The sequence below is a fragment of the Ictalurus furcatus genome, chromosome 3 (assembly GCF_023375685.1).
Source record: "Ictalurus furcatus strain D&B chromosome 3, Billie_1.0, whole genome shotgun sequence".
NCBI classification, from domain to species: Eukaryota; Metazoa; Chordata; class Actinopteri; order Siluriformes; family Ictaluridae; genus Ictalurus; species Ictalurus furcatus.
Window position 1 is genome coordinate 14032199 of NC_071257.1, and position 23399 is coordinate 14055597.

Sequence of the window (23399 nt, forward strand, 5' to 3'; positions counted from 1 at the left end):
CAAGCTCCACACAGATGGGGTGGTAGCAGGAATCAAACCCCCAACCCTGGAGTGCTCAGTTCAAAAGCCTGCATCTCTGATGGTAGGGGGGGGTGCATTAGTGCATTAGTGACTATGAAATGAGCAGTTTGCACATCTGGAAAGGCACCAGCAATGCAGAAAGGTATATACAGATTTTAGAGCAACATACTCTTTCATCCAGATTCCATCCCATCTTTACTTCTGAGAGACTCTGCATCTCTAAGATACTTTTTTTTTTATCATGTTACCAATCATGTTACTGACCTGTTGCCAATTAATCCAATTAGTTGCAAAATGTTCATCCAGCTGTTTAGTAACTTTTTAGTAACACTTACTTTTCCAGCCTTTTGTTGCCCGTCCCTTTTTTGAGAGATGTTGCAGCCATCAAATTCAAAATCACCTTATTTTTTTCTTAAAATTGTACATTTCCTCAGTTTAAACATTTGATATGTTTTCTATGTTCTATAGTGAATAACATATGGGTTTATGAGATTTGCAAATCATTGCATTCTGTCTTTATTTACATTTTACACAGCGTCCCAACTTTTTTTTTTGGAATTGGGGTAGTAAATGACATATTGTACAAATCTGTACAGTTACATATATTGCATTAAAATGCAAATTCTTTTTTTTTTTCCTTCAATGAATTTCCTATAAGCTAATTTTTCATCATGGACATAAATCATCACTATTTGATAAATATCCATAGTTCCATATTCCCATAATAATTAGGTAGAATTCCATCAACATTTTTGGTATAAATCTTATCTTCAAGTGTTATGAATATTTAATGACTGAATGAGCAATCGACACCTTCAGTCTACACTGTCTACGGTATCAGGAAGAAAAGCCGCCTTTTCATCATTCTCACCATATTCCTCACCTCCTACCTCATCTCACATACAGTATGCGTACATTTATATCCGGCTTCTTATCCAAGTCAGTCAACAAATCGGTGTTGGATATTAACCCGCTTGAAAATCACTTTACGTTCAGTATATTTAAGTTAAGAGAATCACTATGCTTCTTACAAGTTTGTTTATAGATATTAGAGCTATCATGTGATTTATGGTGGCTTAGTGGTTAGCACGTTTGCCTCACACCTCTAGGGTCTGGGGTTCGAGTCTTGCTGGGGCCATTTGTGTACGGAGTTTGCATGTTCTCCCTGTGCTGTGGGGGTTTCCTCCCCCATTCCAAAGACATGCATGGTAGGCTGATTGGCATGTCTGTAGTGTGTGTATGTGATTGTGCCCTGCAATGGACTGGCACCCTGTCCAGGGTGTACCCTGCCTTGTGCCTGGTGCTCCCTGGGATAGGCTCCAGGTTCCCTGTGACCCTGAAAAGGAGTAAGTGGTAGAAGATGGATGGATCCTTAATGTACTTTTCTACAGATTGTCCTGCAGATAATTTTAATCTGCCACTGGTTTCCAAAGTTCTTGAATGAAAAAATATTAACAACCAATTTAAGCCACAAATTACTATTAACTGTTCATTTGGTCTGTCCACTATAACATGTACAGTATATAATGTGGAATCAGCCTACGGAACTGAGTTCAGCAGTTTACTTAAATAAACATTTTTCACGAGAATATAATATATAAGTAAATAACAATGGAGGAATTACAGTAATGCCACTGAAGTTTGTCAAACACGGGCTTTATAGCTTGATAGAGAATCGAGTATCACACAAACTGCAGGAAACTGGTATAATTTAATGTTTATTTTCAAGTGGATATCTCCCCCTGGTGGTGATTGCGATGAATTTACTGTTAGGACAGCCAGAAAATCTTTTAAAAGTCAAAGGTTCTGATATACAGTGGGGTCCCTATGTCTGTGAGCCTTAGTGAAAATGCTTTTATTTTACATTTTTTCTAATTTAACACAAAAATTTTCACTACAAATGATATTAGTGACAGTGACGAGTGAAAAGTAGAATGTTTGAAATATTCACGAGTTTTAGAGTTACTTAGTATTTGGTACGTTCCCTTTCTGCTTTAATGACAGCGTGCACTCGAGCTAGCATGGACTCCACAAGTTTGTGCAAATAGTTATGATCTGTTTTAGATCAAATCCTTCGCCGTGTCATCTGAACACACGCTTCAATATGCTTCAATAGAAGAGATTAAACATGAGGAAAACCTGACCTTTTGTTCAAAGCAGTTAACATGATCAAAATCACACGTGCTTACATTCAAATAGGGACCTAGAAATAGTGCAGAATCTTCAATATCAAATATTCAACATACTGAACATTTACTTTCTTTGCTTTAAATATGTCAATATTCTAAAACCTTCTGTTTATTTCCAATTAGATATAAATAAATAAATAAAAATCCCAGACTTTTGGATTCCACTGTATATACAGCTATTGTAATGCAAGATATTGTTTATGAAACAAATGATTCAAGTGGTGAACAAAATAATGTAAACCCCAAACAATTACATGACAAAGAGTAGTGCTAGACTGTTCTTTTTTTACTTACAGATGTACGGAGTTTTTTAAGCAGTGGCAGGGATAGCATTTGACTTCACACTCTGCTCTCCAGAATTTCCCATTAAGGATTAAGTTATCTTTAGGACTGGTGTCTGAGAGGCCATGTAACATGTTGAGCTTTTTCTTGGTGCTCATGAAACCACTCCTGAATTTGTTTTGAATCATGAACAATGCCTGTTGTTTTATTTATTTATTTTTTTGTAAATTAAACTCATATTATTTAGCCATTATTTAATCATGCACAGCACTCAGTGGACCAGATTAATCCTATGTGATGGAAACTCATATCCTGGAGATGGCATCATATACAATAGTTAACAAACATTATGCACTGATGGCATACTTCAGTTCTCCCCAAGTTGATTGATTGTAAGTTAAAAGGGAGCACCGATCGTCATCCAAACATCAATTCATTATGCATCAGGCTCTAGCCTTCACCCAGATACTTGTGCACGTGCAAACAAGATGAGACCTTCAACGAAGTGAGGAAGTGACTATGATGTATCTGATAGAAATTCTGGTTCGAAATGGCCATCTTTCTCTTTCTTCTCACCTTGTACACATGTAGGGCCTCGTGTACACCTTGGAGCTACTGTACCAGTGTAAGAGCCAGTAAAAGCTACAGTTCACCTGCCCTCCAAAGCTGGTAATAAATTCCTATCATGTCCTTTCATCTTTCTGGCTGCGTGAGTGGAATTCATATGTTTTCATACCTGCACTTACTGCTAAAGATGAGAACAAAAGTTTACATACACCTAGGCTAAGGACATTCAATCTCAGCTTTTCACAACTCAACACAATTCATATTACCACACATTTCCTGTGTTAAGTCAATTAGGGTATCTAATTTATTTCCATAAAAGTAGGAGGTCATCATTACATAGCTACATCATTATGGCTAAATGGTTCAATTTGTGTTTCATCTGACCAGAGAACACTACTCCAAAAAGCTAGGTTTTTATCCTGGTTATCACGTGCAAACTTTAGTCTGGGGTTTTTATGCTAGTCTTGGAGTAGGGGCTTTTTTCTTGAGTGACAGTCTTTCAGGCCATGGTAATATACCTCCTCATGGTGGATGTACATACTTTGGTACCTGATGCCTCCAACTCCTTCACCAGTTCTCTTGTCGTTGTCTTGGGTTTCAGTTGAACCCTTTCGGACCAAAGTTTATCCCTGGGATTAAAAGAGTTGTATAATTGCATACAATTGTTTGTACAGATGCTTGTGGTACCTTCAGTTGTTTAGAAATTATGTAGATCCACAATTTGTATCTGAGGTCTTGTCCAATTTGCCTGGATTTTCTCATGGTAACAAGGGCCAAAAGGCACTACCTCTAATGGTAGTCCCTTAAAGCCACAGGTGCATCCCAAGTTAAGGTTGATAATTGGCCAATCAGATGTTTCTAAAAGTCAATACAATAGCCGGAATCTTCCAGATGGTTTAAAGAGACAGTCAACTTGGTGTATGTAAACTTGGAAATCTGATACAGTGAATCAAAGCTGAAATAAATCTGCCTCTAATAGATTGTTCACCAATTACCTCAGATGAAAACAAATTAGATGCCGTAATTGACATGAAATATGTGGAGTTGTGAAATACTGAGACTGAATATATTTAGCCCATCTTTATGTATTTTTAGCCCCAACTTTAGTTAGCTAAGTACTGTTCTTCTTAGCTGTTCAATACAGCACTCACCACAGTCCATTTCCAAAGATCCTTTCCTCAACACTCTGATTTTTCACATTGCCCATTGTGTGGTGACCTACGGGCCAGTGAACACAGGCCATTAGCATGGTTGATTGGTTCGCCTCCATGCTGTTCTTCAACACTGATCTTGCACAGTTCTGTAGCTAAACTCTGCTAACACACGTAGAGGGGCAAGAGTTGTGCCTCCCTCCTTATTCACATAGCTCCATATAGTGGGGCCCCCCAGAGAGCTTAATCACGGTTCAGCAGCCTCTGCAGCCTTCCAGACCACTACGTACTACCATCTCCACATTTTTCGTCAGGCTAAATGATGACTAATAATCAGTATAAGAAGCAGAGAAATCAGAGAGTAAAAGGGAATCAGTAAGAATCAGACTTGCACCACTTTCAGGGTCCGAATCCAAAATTCAAAATCCAGATGGGCCCAAATGGTCAAAGATTTAGCACCCTCTGCCAGGTTACATGCACAAGGCCCCTTGGAATGAGGAGCACATTGCAACCCAGTTGTCCAAGAGACCATCTGGAATGAAAGATCCCTTACATTTACATTTACAGTATTTGGCAGATTCCCTTATCCAGAGGGACTTACATTTATCTCATTTCTACAACTGAGCAGTTGAGGGTTAAGGACCTTGCTCAAGGGCCCAACAGCGGCAGCTTGGCAGTGCTGGGATTTTAACTCGCGACCTTCCAAATCAGTAGGCCAGTGGAAACTTTGATACTATTTGGCTTGGACTGCAGCAATTCAATCATGAAATCTGTTGTCTTAAATTGACAGAAATATTTGGCACCCTTGTCCAGGTTACTGGCACCTGACCAGGTTGAGGACTGTGAACCAGCTGTTCCAGGTGCACTCCTGAATGCAACAGTCCATAGTATGTGGGACTTGTAGAAAATACAGTAGAGTTTATATTGGATGATGTCAATTCAATCAGATCAACTGTTCATCTGCCATGGAAGGTAGAGACAAGAAGCTTCCCTGTCTAAAAAGAGACTGGTCACCTGGGCCTACAGGTGGGCTGGACGACCAGCCTCTTCTGTGAAATGCCACAAGGAGTGTCTCCTTATCTGCATTAATTAGGAGCATGCTATTCCAGAAAGTCTGTGCTGCGCCTGCTAGTTAGGACGGGTGAAATATTCACCCACTGAACACTATTAGGAATACTATATTAATACTGGGTACGGCCTAATTCACTTGAGATTCTTGAGATTAAATTCCCTTGAGATTCTGGTCCATGTTGACATGATTGCACCATGTAATTCCTGCAGATTTTTCAGGTGCACTTTCATCTACAAATCTCCCGTTATACCACATCCCAAAGTTTTTCTGATCAGGTGACTGGAAAGGCCACTGAAGAATACTGAACTCATTGTCATGTTCATGAAACCAGTTTGAGGCAACTTTTGCTTTGTGACAAGATACTGGAAGTAGCCATTAAATGATGCGTAAATTGTGGCCATGAAGGGATGCACATGGTCAGCAACAATACTCAAATAGGCTGTGGCATTCAAAAGATGACTGATTGGTATTAATAGGCTCAACGTGTGCCAAGAAAACACTCCCCACATCATTACACATGACACAAGGCAGGTTGGGTCCATGTATTCCTACTGTTGGTGCCAAATTCTGATCCTACCATCTGTGTACAGAAATCGAGATTCATCAGATCAGGCTTTTTTCCCCCCCCAGTCTTCAACTGTCCAGTTTTGGTGAACCTGTGCCCACTGCAGCCTCAGCTTTCTGTTCTTGTCTGACAGAAGTGGAACCCGACATGGTCTTCCTCTGTTGTAGCTCATCCTCCTCAAGATTCCACATATTGTGCATTCTGAGGTGCCTTTCTGCTCACCACAATTGTACAGAGTGGTTATCTGAGTTACTGTAGCCTTTCTGTCAGCTCGAACCAGTCTGGCCATTCTACGTTGACCTCTCTCACTAACAAGACTTTTCCTTCAACAGAACTGCTGCTCTCTGGATGTTTTTTTCTTTATTGCACCCTTCTGAGTAAACTCGAGAGATTGTTGTGCATGAAAATCCCAGGAGATGAACAGTTCTAGAAATACTCAAACCAGCCCGTCTGATACCAACACGGTCAAAATCACTGGTTTAACATATTCCCCCATTCTGATGGTTGATGTGAACATTCTGCTGCCACACAATTGGCAGATTAGATCATTTCATGAATGAGTAGGTGTACAAGTGTTCCTAATAAAGTGACTGGTAGGTGTATAGTTGTGTATAACCACCAGTGACACTCATCGTCATTCAGAACAGGAACTCAGAGCACGTTCCAGGGAATGTTGGCTGTATGACAATTGTATTAATATCAAATAGTACATCATACGGTCACTTTGAGACCTTGACTTTGTTGAAGGTCTCAGCATGCATGCACCCGTGCACAAGTAGGTTACTAGGTGATTCTCAATTTCACTGTCAGTTATCACATAACAAGCATTATACATCATTTTCTGCTGAACTCGTATATAGTGGTATCACTGTTGTAAACTTTACCTTTTACAATTTAAAATTAATTAAAATCATACATTATATGGCCAAAGGTTTGTGGATTCCTGACCATCACATCAGCTTTCTGAACATCCTGTTATAGAGTTAGTCCCCTTTGCTATTATAATAACCACCACTCTTCTGGGAAAGCTTTCCACTCAATTTTGGAGCGTGGCTATGTGTCCATTCAGTCACATGAGCATTAGTGAAGTCAAGCTCTAATGTTGAGTGAGAAGGCCTGGCAAAGAGAGTCAGAATTCCAGTTCATCCCAAAGGTGTTCAGTGGGGTTGAGGTCAGGGCTCTGTGCAGTCCACTCGAGTTCTTCCACTCCAACCTTGGCAAACCATGTCTCCATGGATCTTACTTTGTGCACAGGGACATCGTCATGCTGGAACACATTTGGGCCTCTTCGTTCCAGTGAAGGAAAATCTTAATGCTACTAAGCATTAAGCATACCAGCACATTCTAGACAAGTGTATGCTTCCAGCATGGTGTCAACAATTTGGAGAAGGCCCACATATGGGTGTGATGGTCAGGTGTCCACAAACTTGGCTATATAGTGTACATTTACACAGGATCACATTATATTTTGTTACGTTAATGCGCAAAGACTCATAATAATTTCTTACATATTTATTGACTGTGATATTTTTGTAACTGTCTTTTGTGAAAGTTTAATCTTGGTTTATCTACAAAGATTGGGATCTGTATTGTACAAATTACACCAGTAAAACATGCACCCCTACTGGTATTCACCATCTTCCACAGCTAAGCATATAACACCACCCTTCACAGACAATAAGACCAATGGTATATGGCTCTGCATTCAGGATATACATATATTAAAGATCGACCAAACAGCAGCAATACAGTAGAAAATTCAAGAGAAATCATTTGAAAAACAGAGGTCAGTGTATGGTTGTGCAAACATGCAGTCATCGGCACAAAAAGAGTGTAATTAAATTAAAGCTTAGCAAAGTGGTTTGTGTTCTGACAGTCCTGTTTTTCGCACTTTAGCTGAATGATCAGAATAAGCAATGAGAAGTATTAGGGAACAATACAAAAAAAGGGAAATCACTTTAGCAGCCAAGGACTATACTAGAGACAGGAGAATAGGGCTTTCTATTTCCAACTAACAATAATAGAGCAAGAAGAAATGCCTCTAGAGAGTAAAAGCCTACACCATGCACACAGTTGGCAAGTGATTAATTAATTAATTATTAATGCCCTTGGCCATGTAAAAAAAAAAAAAATGTTGCTGTTAAGGGAAACACTGAACTTTACAAGCATCCAAAGATTCTAAGAGGATTTAAATCATTATATATAGATATATAAAACGTCTAAGTGTGTGTATTAAAATATTATATTGGTAAATACTCTATATCTGAACTTGTAGATTTCAATTTCTAACCATTCACATATTTTTGTACCTGGTTCCGACTTGAAAGAACTTATTGTCAAGGCACACTTTCTTCACTGATGAAGGCAGTGTGAAGGATGCATATCAGTGCATATAAATAAATATGATAGAGAGAGAAAGAGAAAGCTACAATAGGAGCTATTATTTCTAGATTCATAATGAGACCAAGAGATTTAAATTACAGTGAATTAAAGTTAATTTAAAGGGATAATCTACAGTGAGCACCTATAAACTTACTGGGATGAGCAGTAAAAATGATGAAACATTCAGTTCCATGAATATGTCCAATTGCAGCCCAATATGATATAAGAGGGATTTGGGGAAGAAAAAAAACAAAACAAATTAAAATAAATAAATAAATAAATAATGCAACAATTCAATAACACTTCCTAAAAGTTTGTATCCATAATACACTGCAAACGCATCTAGAACATGTTGTATACCCACCCAATTATGAGCAGGCCCAATTATGCTCTCCTGGACACCCAGCCATTTCATGCTTTTGCAGATGCGCTCTTAAGGAGCAAGTTAATATATTTCTGAAAAATTGCAATGTCTTACACAATGGCATACATGATACTGAGAATACATTTACTGTATTATAAAAACAAGTTGCATAGGAAGTGTTATCCAAAATTTTTTACTGGCCATAATCTTAATCAACCTCTAATTTTCCAACATTACATGGTGTCTGAACGTGTAATCAATTACAATACTGACCAGAAGAGTCTTTTTTTTCTCCAAAAGGCTTTTCTACTCCTTGTATTCAAAAAGATGTGGGGCTAAATTAAATTAAAATGTAAAACTCATGGGCTGATTAAGAGTTATGCTATGTGGTATTGCTACATTTTGGCAAAAAAATAAATAAAATAAAATAAAAACCAGCAGTAACAACAACAAAAAAACCAAAAACATGTAGTTTGTAGAGTGAAGAATAATGGCACAATATGTTAAATATTTACTCAAACCCCAAAAAGAGAAAAGACACAAGCAGTCAAACCATTCAACAATCTACAGATTAGAATGAAAATATACAGTTGTGACGACCAGAAAATCCTGAGAGTTGAACTAAGTGTGTTTCAATATTAAAAATACATTCAAGACATGAATGAAGTGCCAACTAACTGACAAACCTGTCTGTGTTGTGGTATAAATGCAACACTACAAGCTTAAAGTTAGAAATAAGTAAATAGGTTTACATTTCCATGCTTACAATTTCCACAAATGGGTAAATGTTAATATCACACCTTTTAACATATACTTGAAAAAGTGAACAAAAATGATCACTACTACTGAACAACTTTTTGTATAATGTGTGTGTGTGTGTGTGTGTGTGTGTGTGTTATTATGATTGATTATGGTGGCTAACTTCAAATTAAATACTTGGGCAGTAAGTACACATCAGTGCAAAGACAAATAGGATGTATGGTCTATCGACTATATGTGAACAGTGAGAAATAGTGTTTCACACAGAAATGTGTCATTTACATAGGAACCTGAACGGGAATAATGGAAAAGGGCTATATCCATGTCAAAGACACTCAAGTTGGGGGAAGCAAAATTGAGGCCAAACTGAAATACTGCTAACGGTCCAGTGGCACAATAAAATAACTCTTAAACTACTCGGCATTTGGTTAAGAAAATGTTCAAACCTCTGTTAAAACTAATCAAAGTTTAGTTGTTTTGTAATCTAGGAATAAATGAATTATAGTAATTAAATAAATCAGGGCCTACATTTAGCTTCAGAAGCTATATTAACCACTCAGTCTGCATATATGTTCAACTGAACGATGTGATGCTGCTCTAAAAACTCATTAAAAGAAAACTTGACACCAAAAACAAAAGACACAGGAGACCCATAGGCATAGATAAATCCTACTCGAAAATGATCGACAGGTGATTGGGAGAGGTTAAAGATTTTGTTCCCTAAAGACCAAAGGGCTTTCCACAATGGTCTCCTCCAAAAATGGTGACCTCCAAAGAAAATGATGAAAATTATGAGATAGTTCTTGAGTAAAGTATCATATAGAGAAGAAGAAAGAATCCATGTTGTTGTTGTTTAATGAGAAACTGCAGTGAGTGGAGAGGTGAGAGGCTGGATCCTTTCTCTGACTCCATCAGGTAAGCCCACCGATAGGCACAGGGCACTGTGCTGAGTCAGAGGGCATGGATAGTACCACACAGCCAAACAGCCCTTTAAAACAGCTGGATCATTGACTCTCTTGACTTGCCAACACCGATCCATTTCACTGGCCCAGATAAGGAAACAGTTAGTAAATGTGTATGTGTTATTATACCTAGTGCTAAAACCTTGACACTATTAAGGACAATTAATAAATGTACTCAAACCATTAATAACAATTAACGATGGTTATCAAAAACCTAACTGTATAACTACTCAGTGAAGCAGAATCTCTTACCAGACAACTTAAGGTACTCCTCAATGAAGCGAACGTATTTCTGTGCATTCTCAGGAAGTTCCTCAAAGGTTCTAGCAGCTGAGGTGTTGCTGTTCCAGCCAGGCAAAGTCTCATACTGGACCTCGACCTTATGTAGCACCTCCTGATTTGCTGCCAAAATGAAGTCTCTTCAGGCATCTCTATAGTTTTCCAGTACTTTTTGACAAAACTAATCATAAGCAAACCATTATAGGACATGACAGTAAATACATTGTTTGCTTGGGAGTATCATATTGTGAAGAAGAAGGAATCCACTGGTTTTTTTTGAGTGTGTGAATGTTTAAAAATATAACGTGACCTCCACAATTATCAGAAATGAACTATTGTAACATTACCTGGGCCCCAGAATGGTACAACAGAAAAGCATTAACCCTATTGGTGGGAGGTCAAATTTCATAAGATAATAATAATATGTTTATAAGAAGACTCAGTACTATCGATCTCTTCAGGGAATGCTGTCCCTGTAGGTTTGAACTTAAAATATTACTCATTGCATGTGTTGTTCTTTTTTAATTATAAATTGTTTTTATGAGGGGTGCCAATAATTCTAGAGGACACGATGAAAGAATTTACGTTCTTAAGGATGCTTTCTCACTTATTAGTCAGTTTTTATGTAGTCCAGTTTGGTTGTCCAGAATACAAATGCAAGTGGGACAGACAAAATATTTGCTAGGAGTGTGTGGTGGAATAGCCTTGCTATGGCAGGGCTTGAAACATATTCACATATGTTTTTGATTCACAGGTCATGTTGTGCATTTAGCTGAATGAGGGCTGAATTCTCACTGCATCCTAATCACAATATTGGATGTGGCCAAATACTAACTAATTTCAAGAGTCTTTGGTCCACACTAGAGTGTGATAGCTGAATCACTAAACACACCCAGATTTCATTCAAAAGACTGAATACTGTACAGAAGAGTGCAACGGTTTGCATCTACACGGTTTTTACAGAAATGTGAATTCCATTTTATTAAAAATGTAATATCCTTCAACATCCATCCATTTTCTGTACCACTTATCCTTACTGGGTCGCGGGGAACCTGGAGCCTATCCCAGGGAGAATAGGGCACAAGGCTGGGGACACCCTGGACGGGTTGCCAATCCATCGCAGGGTACAATCACACACACATTCACACACCCATTCATACACTACGGACACTTTCTTTTATCCTGCAACATGACAATCTAAAACACAAGGAAAATCAACAGAAAAATAACCAATAGAAAGAAATCAAAATTTTGCTATGACAATCTCAGCCTCCAGATCTGAGTGAAAGAAAGCAAGAGAATGATCTCTGGCAGAGTAAGATCAGATCATTTACAATGGAGAGGATCCAAACACTGTCAGTTATTTTATAATATTTAGATCACATTTTAAATAGGGAAATGCACACATATAAACCAATATCATTGTTTTATTTATTCACTATTAATATCAGTGTGCAATCCATCCATCCATCTTCAACCGCTTACTCCTTTTCAGGGTCGCGGGGAACCTGGAGCCTATCCCAGGGAGCATCGGGCACAAGGCGGGGTACACCCTGGACAGGGTGCCAATCCATCGCAGGGCACACTCACATACACATTCACACACTCATTCATGCACTACGGACACTTTAGACACGCCAATCAGCCTACCTGCATGTCTTTGGACTGGGGGAGGAAACCGGAGTACCCGGAGGAAACCCCCGCAGCACGGGGAGAACATGCAAACTCCGCACACACAGAGCCACGGGAACGATCACACTGTGTAATATTTTTATCATTTTTGTCTGATAATGAATGAGCATTCTAACACAGTAAATGTCTTGTTGCTGCAAATCTTATTTATTTGTTTGTTTGCTTTTTCAAAAGGTGAGTAATTGCGCTCACCTGTATATACACTGTATGGCCAAAAGTATGTGGACACCTAACCATCAAACCTATATGTGCTTTTTAAACATCCCTTTCCAGATTTAGTCCCCCTTTGCTGCTATAATAACCTCCACCCTTCCACTAGATTTTGAATCGTGGTTGTGGGGATTTGTAACCATTCATCCAGAAGAGCATTACTGAGGTCAGGCTCTGATGTCGAGCGAGGCGGAAAGGGGTGCAGTCTGCATTCCAATTCATCCCCAAGGTGTTCAGTGGGACTGGGCTCTGTTCAGGACACTCACGTTCTTCCACACTCTCGCTTTTTGCACAGGGGCATTGTCATGCTGGAACAGGTTTGGGCCCCTTAGTTTCAGTGAAGAGAAATTGCAATGCTACAGCACACAAAGGCATCCTATACAATTGTGTGCTTCCCACTTTGTGGCAACAGATTTGGGAAGATCCACATACAGGTGTGATGGTCAGAGGTGTTCACAAAATGTTTAGCCATACAGTGCATGAAAGCATGTAATTGTATAATATTTGTGAGAAACATTATGTGTGTTTGCCTACTCACCTGGGAAATATGATATGAATTCGTTGTCCACCTTATAACCCACACCAACTTTGATTTCGGGGAAGATGTCCAGGATGTCTAATTTGGTTAGAGCCAAGCTAAAGAGGATGCACGTTTGAACAGTCACACAGAACGACACCAGTAAATATACAGGTACACATCAAACTCAGATTGGCAAAGGTAGTGAATAAAATAATATTCATAAGAAATTGTTTATATTTGATGAGCTTTTAAACTTCAGAAGCATATACAGCATCTCAAAGTTAAAACTGAAAGACGATGAGATGGAAACTCACGCAGTGAAACCGTTGATCATGTGCGCATATTTGACAAGCACCAGATCTAGCCAACCGCATCTCCTTTTGCGGCCTGTGGTCACACCCACCTCCTTCCCTCTTGTCTGAAGCAGCTCTCCAATTTCCTTAAAAAACAGTCACTGACAGTCAGTAAGCCATTTTATTCACACAGATCTCAGTCAGGGTTTGTCCTAATCAACCTAAGGTGTATCAAAGCAAATATTTTTCCCCCAATGCTTGTGTCCTCCACTACATGACGCTGCCAAACACTTAAAAACAGGCTAGAAAATGTAAGTTTGGTTCATGTATTGTGGAACGTATTAAAGCGGGAGGAACTGTCTATAAGCTGTTGCAATGCAAAACAGGCTCATCTATTCAACTCCATGGATTACTTTACACCTCTTAATAATGCAGCTGGATTTCAAGCTCAACCTGAGAAAACACAGGAACCCGCATGTGTGTACACACACCAAACTCTTGTTCCTGGTTGCTCTGCGTCACAGGAATCTTCTAAAGCAATTCACAAGACAAAAGATGCCTGAGCTAGGTTCAATGTTCAAATTGCACTCCATGATGTCAGGTGTGTCTTCCTGCTTTTCTGACATTACAGGAGATGAGTGCTCAAAGAGGGAACTTATACAAGGTACTGGTCAATGTAACACTAGTGCAAGAAGAGCTTACATTATTCTGTTCAGATGGGAAGGCTCCGATGCCCACTCGGGTGGTGTAGGCCTTGACAACCCCATAGACCTCCCCCACGTTCTGAGGTGGCATGCCCAGGCCCGTACACACCCCACCCACAGTACAGTTGGACGAGGTTACGAAAGGGTAAGTTCCTGAAAAGATAGAATCGTGTCACTACCGAAAGTGTAACATACTAGGGAACCTTTTACACTAACTGAGTCAGTTTCTTCATTCAATGTCTCACTTTGTTTTCAATACATGGGAATAAAATGGCACAGATATGCTGACCACTAATTTATTAGCACCTCAAGGACAAAACATGTGCTGTATGGGAAACAATCAGAAACACCCTGAACAAAACAAAGCGATCTAGAAGTGGAAAAAATCAACAACATGTTATTAATAAACAGTGAATCTGTTCTGTACATCATCTTCTATCAGCAGATGGAAAGAGCAATCATTTCAACTACTCTCTTCTAAAAGTAGCTTGATCATTTATGCACCCTTTGCAAAGCAAAACTATTAAAGGTTAAAGCCCAACAAGTGTGCCTTCTAATATACAGTATAAACTTGTTTAATTACAGTGCTTGGCATATTCTTGAGCCCTCAATCAATCTGGTAAACAGGATTCTACTCACAACATAACAGTGTTGTGGTTACACATACATTTTAACAAAAGAGTAAACATGCTGAAAGTAACTAGTGTTCAAAACGAACATGCAGAGTGGCATGTGGGTTCCAGGATTCCAGGTACATTAACCATAGACCTTGATCTGTGAAAGACTCACCTGCGGATATGAGATGACGTTCCGGCAAGCTTTCAAAAGGAAATTGTTAATATTGGCTGGTTAATATAATACATGTTCTTTCACTTGCACGAGGATGGGAATGGAATGAGCTGTACTTGTCCCTCCCAAATTCCTGCAGATTTTACTTGTTGTTTCAGCCTAGGCAACTTACCAAAGTCAATGTCCAGCAGGGCAGCATTGGCACCTTCCACCAGTATCTTTTTAGGTGCACCGTGTAGAGCCTCGTACATGAAGAACACGCCATCCTTTACCATGGGTTTTATACGTTCCACATATGCCTGACAGGAAAAAAAACAAAACAAAAAAAAAAAACATACTGCTCTCTAAGTAAGCTCATATGTGAAAATAGAGACAGACTTGCTGGTATTACCCCTTACACAGTGATTTTGCTAAAGTGTGTACGTCAAATGCTTTCTTTAAATTAGATCACAGATTAAATTGACATTTTAATAACTGCGCTGCAAAAAAAAAACACGTCATCTTAGGAAGTGAAAATCTCTTGAATGTAGCCAAACATATCTAGTATTTCTCATTATAAGATTACAATAAACGAAATATAAGATCATTAAACCTATTTATGAACATTGTTACTCATTTCAAGTTTGTAGGTTTGTTATTCTGTTCTCAGATAATTTAGCTTCTTTTTAGAAACAAATGCTTAAAATGAGTGAAATGATCTGCCAATCATTTGCACAAGACTATTTCAAGCTTGAACTGAGCACAAATGGCTTAAAATAGGATTAATAATCGTATATTTGCTTTATTGTAATCTTATAATAGGGAATCTTATATAAATTTGACTGTATTCAAGGTATTTCCACTTGCTAACATGTGTGTAACTGTGCAGTCTCATCGACACTGGATGATATTTGTGTGCTTGCAGCACTGATGTTTTCAGTGTTTCTGACCATTAATAGAAATCCTCAAAGCACGCCAAGCCTATATCGAGAGACTAAGGCTATGGCTAGAGGCCAAAAATGGTCAGACATAAGCCTTGCACTCAAGAACTCAAAGAGAAGCCTTGCACTCAGGAACTCAAAAGCTGTCTGTGTAAATTATGATCTGAGAATCGGCAGCTCACCTTCAGTTTTTCTAGCTCCCCATCAACATCCATCTCCAATGATGGGTACATAGACTTGTACTGTGAGGCCAAGTTTTTATACCTATAAATGACAAGGACCAAGGCGTGAAAAGGTTAAAATACACCAAACTGGAGCATTTAAAGTTTTCTTAAAATGTCTTAAACTATCTTTTCATTATGTTGTGGCTTTGTTAGATCATCCATCCATCATACACAGGGTCGCGGGGGGAGCCTGGAACCAGAGGACACCCTGGACACCTCATCACAGGGCACAATCGCACACTACGGACAATTTGGAAATGCCAAACCACCCACAATCCATGTCTTTAGACTGGGGAAGGAAACCAAAGTACCAAGACGGAACCCCTGAAGCACAGGGAGAACATGCAAACTCTGCACACACAGGGCTTGAAACGCCCAGCCCCGTAGGTACGAGGCAAACGTGCTAATCACTATCTACGTAAGAGTAGGCTAAATCTATGAATCAGGATATTACATCCTAAAGATTTAATGGTAGCTTTTGCTTGACATTTCAAGAATGGGTTACGAATGGGAAAATGCTCTACAGATATAAACCAGTTTGTACAGCTGATTACGTCTATTACCATTACACATGGATCTGTGAATAGAGTTAGTTAAGAGATGCCCTCACTTCTCTGAGAATTGCTCAAAGTCAGACAAAAGGTCACATATTCTTAGGCCGCTCCTTGCAGCTTTTGCTGAGTAGACAGGCCCGATACCCTTTTTCGTTGTTCCTAAACTGGAAAGACAGAATGAGACAGACATAAGACTCCCTCAACAACTAGCTCAGATTCTAACAAAAGCATTATAAAATAAATAAACAAATAAATACATTTAAAATTTAAAAATAAAAATTATCTTGTAGATAATTCACTCAGCAAAGTATGGTCGCACACTGAAAACTGGGAGGAGATAAAAGATCAGAAACAAATGATTTCTTTAGTCGTTGCATTTTTAGCAGAAACGGTGCTTACTTTTTGCCAGCTTGCTGCTGCCTCTCTTGTTCTTGAACTCCATCCACAGCTTGATGGAAATCAAACACTGTAGACAGAGCGTGTGTAGATGACTACTACTACTACTATTACTACTACATTATCTGCGTTAGAAACTTTAGCTAATTTGTTTATTCCAGTGCACTGTTAATAACCAGAACCTGCCTTGAGAACCTACAATTGTGTGAATGGATGCAAAATGCACATCAAAGAACTTACTACATTAAGGAATGTATCTACAGTGTAGACACATTTACAATCTGCTTTTCATTATACATGCTTAAAGTGTTAACAAGCTCATTTTATACATGTGGGCATTCAGGGCAAAGCAGGTGAGAACTTTTCGTGCAAATTGTATTACATTTGATGGATCGAAAATAAATCATTCCTGATCATGCTGGGTCCTGAGAGGCAGAAGCTGCACATACCAATATGGGCGCGGTCTGAAATGACAAGACGCTTCTCCCAGCCCTCCAGTCCTGGAATCGCACACAGTAAGATTTCGGTTAGTGCTCTCAGACACACGCAGAAACATGCATAAGACTATTGTGTTTGTGTTTTGTGAATACTCGAACACACCTTTACCCTTCCGTACATTTTTCTCAGCCTCCTCGAAGAGGCCAGGAATGTGAATCACAACGCCATTACCTGTGGTAAGAGATGAGTCATGCATTACTCCAGATACTTGGGGTAGGATGAGGAACAAACACTAGTAATGCACAGGACTGCATACAGTGGACATGATAATGCAGTGATAAAGAGTACTCCAGAAAGATATGTTTATATCTGTACTTCCGCATGCACAAATTAGAAGCTGCTAAGAGCTGTCTGAACACAACATACTTTTTCATGAATTAGCATGATGAAATACGTTGCTATTTAAAAGTTAAATGGCTCGCTGTGCATCGTCATTACTCCTTCTCGAGCACAGGAGTTGCTGACACATTATTCAGAGAGCCATTTGTGAAATAGGGTCGATGCAGATAAATCTGGAACTGCACCATGCTGCATGATTTGGTCCAGGGTATGGCACAAGTCTAACTGAATAAAAATTCTTATAGTACAATTCTACTTCTGTAGTTTAAAAAAAAGTACTTTTTTGAAATACTCACCAATAAAGGCTGTGACATTAGGATTGATAATGCCACTAGGTAAAAGGTGAAAGTCATACTCTACAGAGTCCACCACAACTGTGTGTCCTGCGTTGTTGCCTCCCTACAGAGACACAATGGTATGAAAAGGAATTAATTAACAAAAGAGTCTTATATGGGCAACCTCTGAGTAATTACAATGACTCAATTAAAGAAATGTGTTCCCTTCTAAAAGAATTGTACTTCATGCTGCTTTGACATGGCCTTTTCGTCTTGGATAACAATGTTGTTTTGTAGCTTCAAAGAAAAGTGCACAGCATATTTTAAGTCTCAAATCTGTTATGCTCTTTTTTATGCGTTAAACATCTCACCTGTACAGTGGTCAATATTTTCACGCAACTCTACATTAAATATTTGCATTATGTGAAGATATACTCATATGCTCTGGAGCAGATGTGCTCAGAAAGCCATGATTTCAGCTCGGGTGGATACTTTACAAACACATCCACACAAAACCTCTGTCATTTGTTTCTGTGTTTCCAGGACCAGGGGTCTTCAAACTTTTAGCAGTCAGAGACCATTAACTATAACAAAAAAAAACTCCAAGGACCGCTTCAGTACAAATTAATTTACTATTCAAATATCATTATTTAAATGTCTACCATAACATTAGCCATAACATTAAAACCACCTGCCTAATATTTGTGCCACCAAAACAGCTCTGACCCGTCAAGGCATGGACATCCTCAAGATCTCTGAAGGTGTGCTGTGGTATCTGGCACCAAGATGTAATCAGCAGATCCGTTAAGTCTTGTAAGTTGCGAGGTGGGGCCTCCATGGATCGGACTTATTTGTCCAGCACATCCCACAGATGCTCGATCGGACTGAGATCTGGGGCTCGATCGGCTTGAGATTTGGAAGCCAAGGCAACACCTTGAACTCTTTGCAGTGTTTCAAGGTGCATTATCCTGCTGAAAGAGGCCACTGCCATTAGGGAAAACATCATCAGACCAGGTCACCTTCTTACATTGCCCCATGCTCCGGTTCAGATGCTCAGTGCTCACTGTAGGTGCTGGATAGGGGTCAGCATGTACACTCTGACTGGTCTGCAGCAAAGCAGCCCCATACACAGCAAGCTACGATGCACTGTATTTTCTGACACTTTTCTATCATTGCCAGCATTAACTTTTTCTGCAATTTGTGCTACAGTAGCTCTTCTGTGGGATCAGACCAGACGGGCTAGTCTTAGCTCCCCACACAGATCACTGAGCATTGGGCACCCATGACCATGGACCACTTTTAGTAGGTACTAACTACTACATACCGGGAACACCCCACAAGACCTGCCATTTTGGAAAAGCTCTGACCCAGTCGTCTAGCCATCACAATTTGGCCCTTATCGAAGTTGTTCAGATCCTTATGTTTCCTGCTTCCAACACATCAACTTCAAGAACTGTCTCTTCAATTGCTGCCTAATATATCCCATCCTGGGATGTTATGTTATGGCTGAACGGTGTATTTGAGCAATAGACTTTTTTATTCCTGAGGTTTCCACCCACAGAACGCATTTTGATTAAAACTGACATTGGATTCAAGTTGATTTATTTATTATTAATAGGCCTATGTGCTATTTTGTTAATGAAGTTTGGATTGCACCTATTAAATTCAGTTTAACAGTAAAACAGGTTAATAACAATAAGAACTTAATAATAAATATGGTAACTTTTATAAAGGTGGGCTGTGATTTTCACCAACAAGTAGAACTCGATGCCAACAGCATCAACAGGAAGCTTTCAATGCCTAGTCTAGTCAAGTCTAGTCCATCTTGTTATTCATTTGTATGCTGCAAATACTTTATAATGTGGCCATGTTTGGATCAATGCCTAAATCTAATCAGTTCATCTGGTGGTAGCAAAGATATGTCCATAAAATCCTACGATTAACCACTTATTTTTGAGAGATTAGACTAAGAGAAATTGCCAACTGATGGACTGATGGTTAGAAAATGAGCCTTGAACCTGAGCCTGAGCATGAACGTGTAAGCTACATCTCTGTATGAAAAACAGGAAGAAAGCTATTGAAGGAAAACTATTTCAGACATTTGACTGGGCTGTAACCCTGTCCCTGCTTGGATCAATTCCAAAATCTAATTAGTTTATCTGTTGGTTACAGTGAAACAATTTCACCACTCGCTCTTTGAGAACCATGGCCCCAGACGATTCTGTTTCTCCTCCTCTCTGATTAAAATATACTTCCGTCTATCCATCCATCCACTAAGCCACCGAGCTATAAAATGTACATGTTGATAGTTACATTTAATAGATGTTTGCATGGTCAAACTTCAATCTTCCTTAATTGTCAACATTTTACACAATACAGTAAAGGGAAAGGAACAGAAGAGGAAATAACTGCTCTGTGTTCATTGCCAGAGCACAAAGATACTGCAGAGCTGTAAACATCTGCAGGCCTCATTTGAGGTATTAATATGTTAAAGCTTAGGGTGAAGAGTATTCTATGCATCACGTGGATCTTGGCCGAAGTGTTTGTGTCTTTGCTGCCTGGTGACACTGCAGGTATGCAGACTGTGGGTGGTATTGTGGCAGTGGCCATCAAGATGATAGAAAATCATGATATGAGCACAGCTACATAACCACAATACTGACATTGCATGGACTCTACAAGTTTGTGCAAAACCTTATGATCCATTTCAGATCAAATCCATCGGACTGTCGTCTGAACACACGCTTCAATAGAAGAGATTACACATGAGGAAAATCTGATCTTTTGTACAAAGCAGTTAACACGGTCAACATCACACCTTTGCTTACATTTAAATAGGGACCTAAAAATAGTGCAGAATCTTCAATATTAAATGTTCAATATATTGAACATTTAATTTTGCTGTGTCAAATATTTCAAAATCCTAAAACTTACAGTCATGGCCAAAAGTTTGCGATCCCTATACTATATATTATATATGTATAGTGATCGCAAACTTTTGGCCATGACTGTAGTTTAGTTCCATTTTTAAATGAAAAAAAAAGACTTTCATCATGGCGTCAGACTTTTGGACCCCGCTGTAAACACGGTAATCTTACCCTGAAGTGGCATCAGGTTTCTTATATTTATGGGGTTACTAAGGGAAAAACCCTGACTAGCAATTGGTATAAATTTCTATCTGGGAATGAACAGCAGCTTTCCCAGTATAAATCATATTCAGACACCTCATAAAGCACAGAGAGTCGATAGCTACTACATTTTTTACTACATACTGTATGTACAAGTATTTTAACTTGATACACTAATTAATAAAATGGAAAACTAAAACTTCATAACAGCGCTACCATAGTACTGTTAGCATATATGCTTTCTATATCTTTCTCTTCTTTCCATTTTATCTTGCTTCCTTGGTTAAGATTTTCTATCATCTTCCTTGGTTTGCATGATTTTCTATCATCTTCCTTGGTTTGCCGAGCTTCACCACACACTGCCACTATCAAAATGGACCTCCTTCTCATATCGAATATATATATATATATATATATATATATATATATATATATATACACACACACACACACACTCACATACCAAAAAGCGGGATAAACATAGATTATTTACATGCACGTAAATAACCTTCATGTAAAAATGTACAGATATCAAGTGTCCTCGTGTGTCAGGGCTTCGGTTCTGACCTCTCCGATGGGCTCACTGTGCTCACCCAATAAATCAGCCTACGTTTATGTTCTTTTCTTTACGTAATAAGCAGAAGAGCCAAGCTATTCCTGGTCAACTCCTGTGAGATGCCACTCCTTTTTAGTTGTAGATACTATACTGTATGTCCATACCTATAGCAGCCACAAGAGCCATATGGTACATTCAGTGTTAACAATGCAGTGTAATGTTACAGTATTCCAGCAGACAGGTCTCAACACGTGGATTAGTCTAAATTATGGCCGTGTTCTTTCCATCCTACACAATTTTCAGTTATGCTGAGAGTTCAGCTCTATAACTACAGGAGTCTTTCTTTCACTATAATTTCCGCTATGTAAGGGGGAAATACTATCACATTACCCATCAACTACAGAATACCATGTGTCACATAAAATGAGGTTTAAGAGTAAATAAAAAAAAAAAAAGTAGATAACGTAGCTGAGAAGAGGACAAGAATATTTTGAAATCTTGTCAGTTTCAGCTGGTGCCTTGATCACCTGATAACTTTATGACAAGGACAGGTCCAATGTCCCTAGGTTCACAATAGCAACATCATCTTACCAACACTATTTTAGAAAAGTGTATCGCATAATCATGTATCACTATGTAAGTATTATACTGTATTTAATTTGTATGTAAGTAGTTAGCTGTAGGCTAGCGGTGAATCTTAGAAAACAAGTTAGAAAAGAAAAAGTACAAGACTGAAATTCACAATACGCCTGACTATTAAAGCTCAATGATATGTCTTGAAAACCAGTTTAACCAAAGAGTTTGTAACTACACTGTCTAAAAAAACAATGCTTAAAGTTTCTGTGGGTAGCTAATAGTTTGAGTGCTGTAAACAGGTTCTACTTTAGTTTCTACTAATCTTCCTCTTCTTCTTCTTACTTGAAACGTTTAAAAAAAATGTATATAAATGTAAGAATCACACCAACTACAGAGAACTAGCAATTTTGAGTTCTGTTTCCACACTCAGAGCTTGTTGCACATAACGAAAATGATGTTCTAGTAACAGTTTTATCAAAAGCATGAGTGAGAACAGGAACCGAGGAAAATGATATCAAGGTCACATGGACCGTGCTACAAGGACATTAAACAAAAAACCTTGCAAGTTCAACCAACTGCTGATCGATAACTGGATTTTATTGTTTATTTAATTACAGGTCAATAAGCTTTTTCTAAAGTAATTATATTCTAAACACACTTAAATTAAACAGCCTTACTTAGGATTTCTAACAATTACCTGTGGCATTTTTATATGTTGTTTATCTTTACTGTGCACATGACTGTCACTGGATTGGGGCGTCAGGCTGTGTTGGCTGACTTCCATATTCCAAACCTGACGGGCTAAAAGTAGCCAGCTGTGACTGATAAGCATGGTTCCTAGAGGGGAGAAAGCCTATGCTGTAGTGGGATAAGTATCAGGCTTGCCAACTTATCACCCACAGTGACAGAGCCACACCACTCAGATCCCTGTAATAACCTGACACAAGCCACTGGCACAGCATGCTGCCATATAAACTGATTTGCACCCAAGGTGAGTTTTATATTTATAGCCGATATGATGAGAATAATAATTTACCTATACTGCTTAGAATAACAGAAGAATAACAGATAATTTTTCTGGGGTAATTAGTTAGTTACAATTATATTTATATAGTGCTTTTCTAGACACTCA

At 38.8% G+C, this 23399-nt stretch overlaps 1 protein-coding gene across 1 annotated transcript in view; it reads right to left on the reverse strand.

The window, feature by feature from the left end:
* Positions 1 to 6306: 6306 nt before the first annotated feature.
* Positions 6307 to 23399, reverse strand: part of adss2 (adenylosuccinate synthase 2) — a 32427-nt gene continuing 15334 nt past the window's right edge. The window contains exons 2-13 of the mRNA XM_053620875.1: positions 18029 to 18131; positions 17496 to 17564; positions 17345 to 17395; positions 16899 to 16965; positions 16556 to 16663; positions 15904 to 15985; positions 14974 to 15100; positions 14011 to 14165; positions 13330 to 13454; positions 13034 to 13131; positions 10567 to 10716; positions 6307 to 10395 (exon numbers count right to left, since the gene is read on the reverse strand). Coding sequence (XP_053476850.1) covers positions 10343 to 10395; positions 10567 to 10716; positions 13034 to 13131; positions 13330 to 13454; positions 14011 to 14165; positions 14974 to 15100; positions 15904 to 15985; positions 16556 to 16663; positions 16899 to 16965; positions 17345 to 17395; positions 17496 to 17564; positions 18029 to 18131 — 1188 coding nt within the window. The 3' untranslated portion in view covers positions 6307 to 10342. The remainder of the gene's footprint in view (positions 10396 to 10566; positions 10717 to 13033; positions 13132 to 13329; positions 13455 to 14010; positions 14166 to 14973; positions 15101 to 15903; positions 15986 to 16555; positions 16664 to 16898; positions 16966 to 17344; positions 17396 to 17495; positions 17565 to 18028; positions 18132 to 23399) is intronic.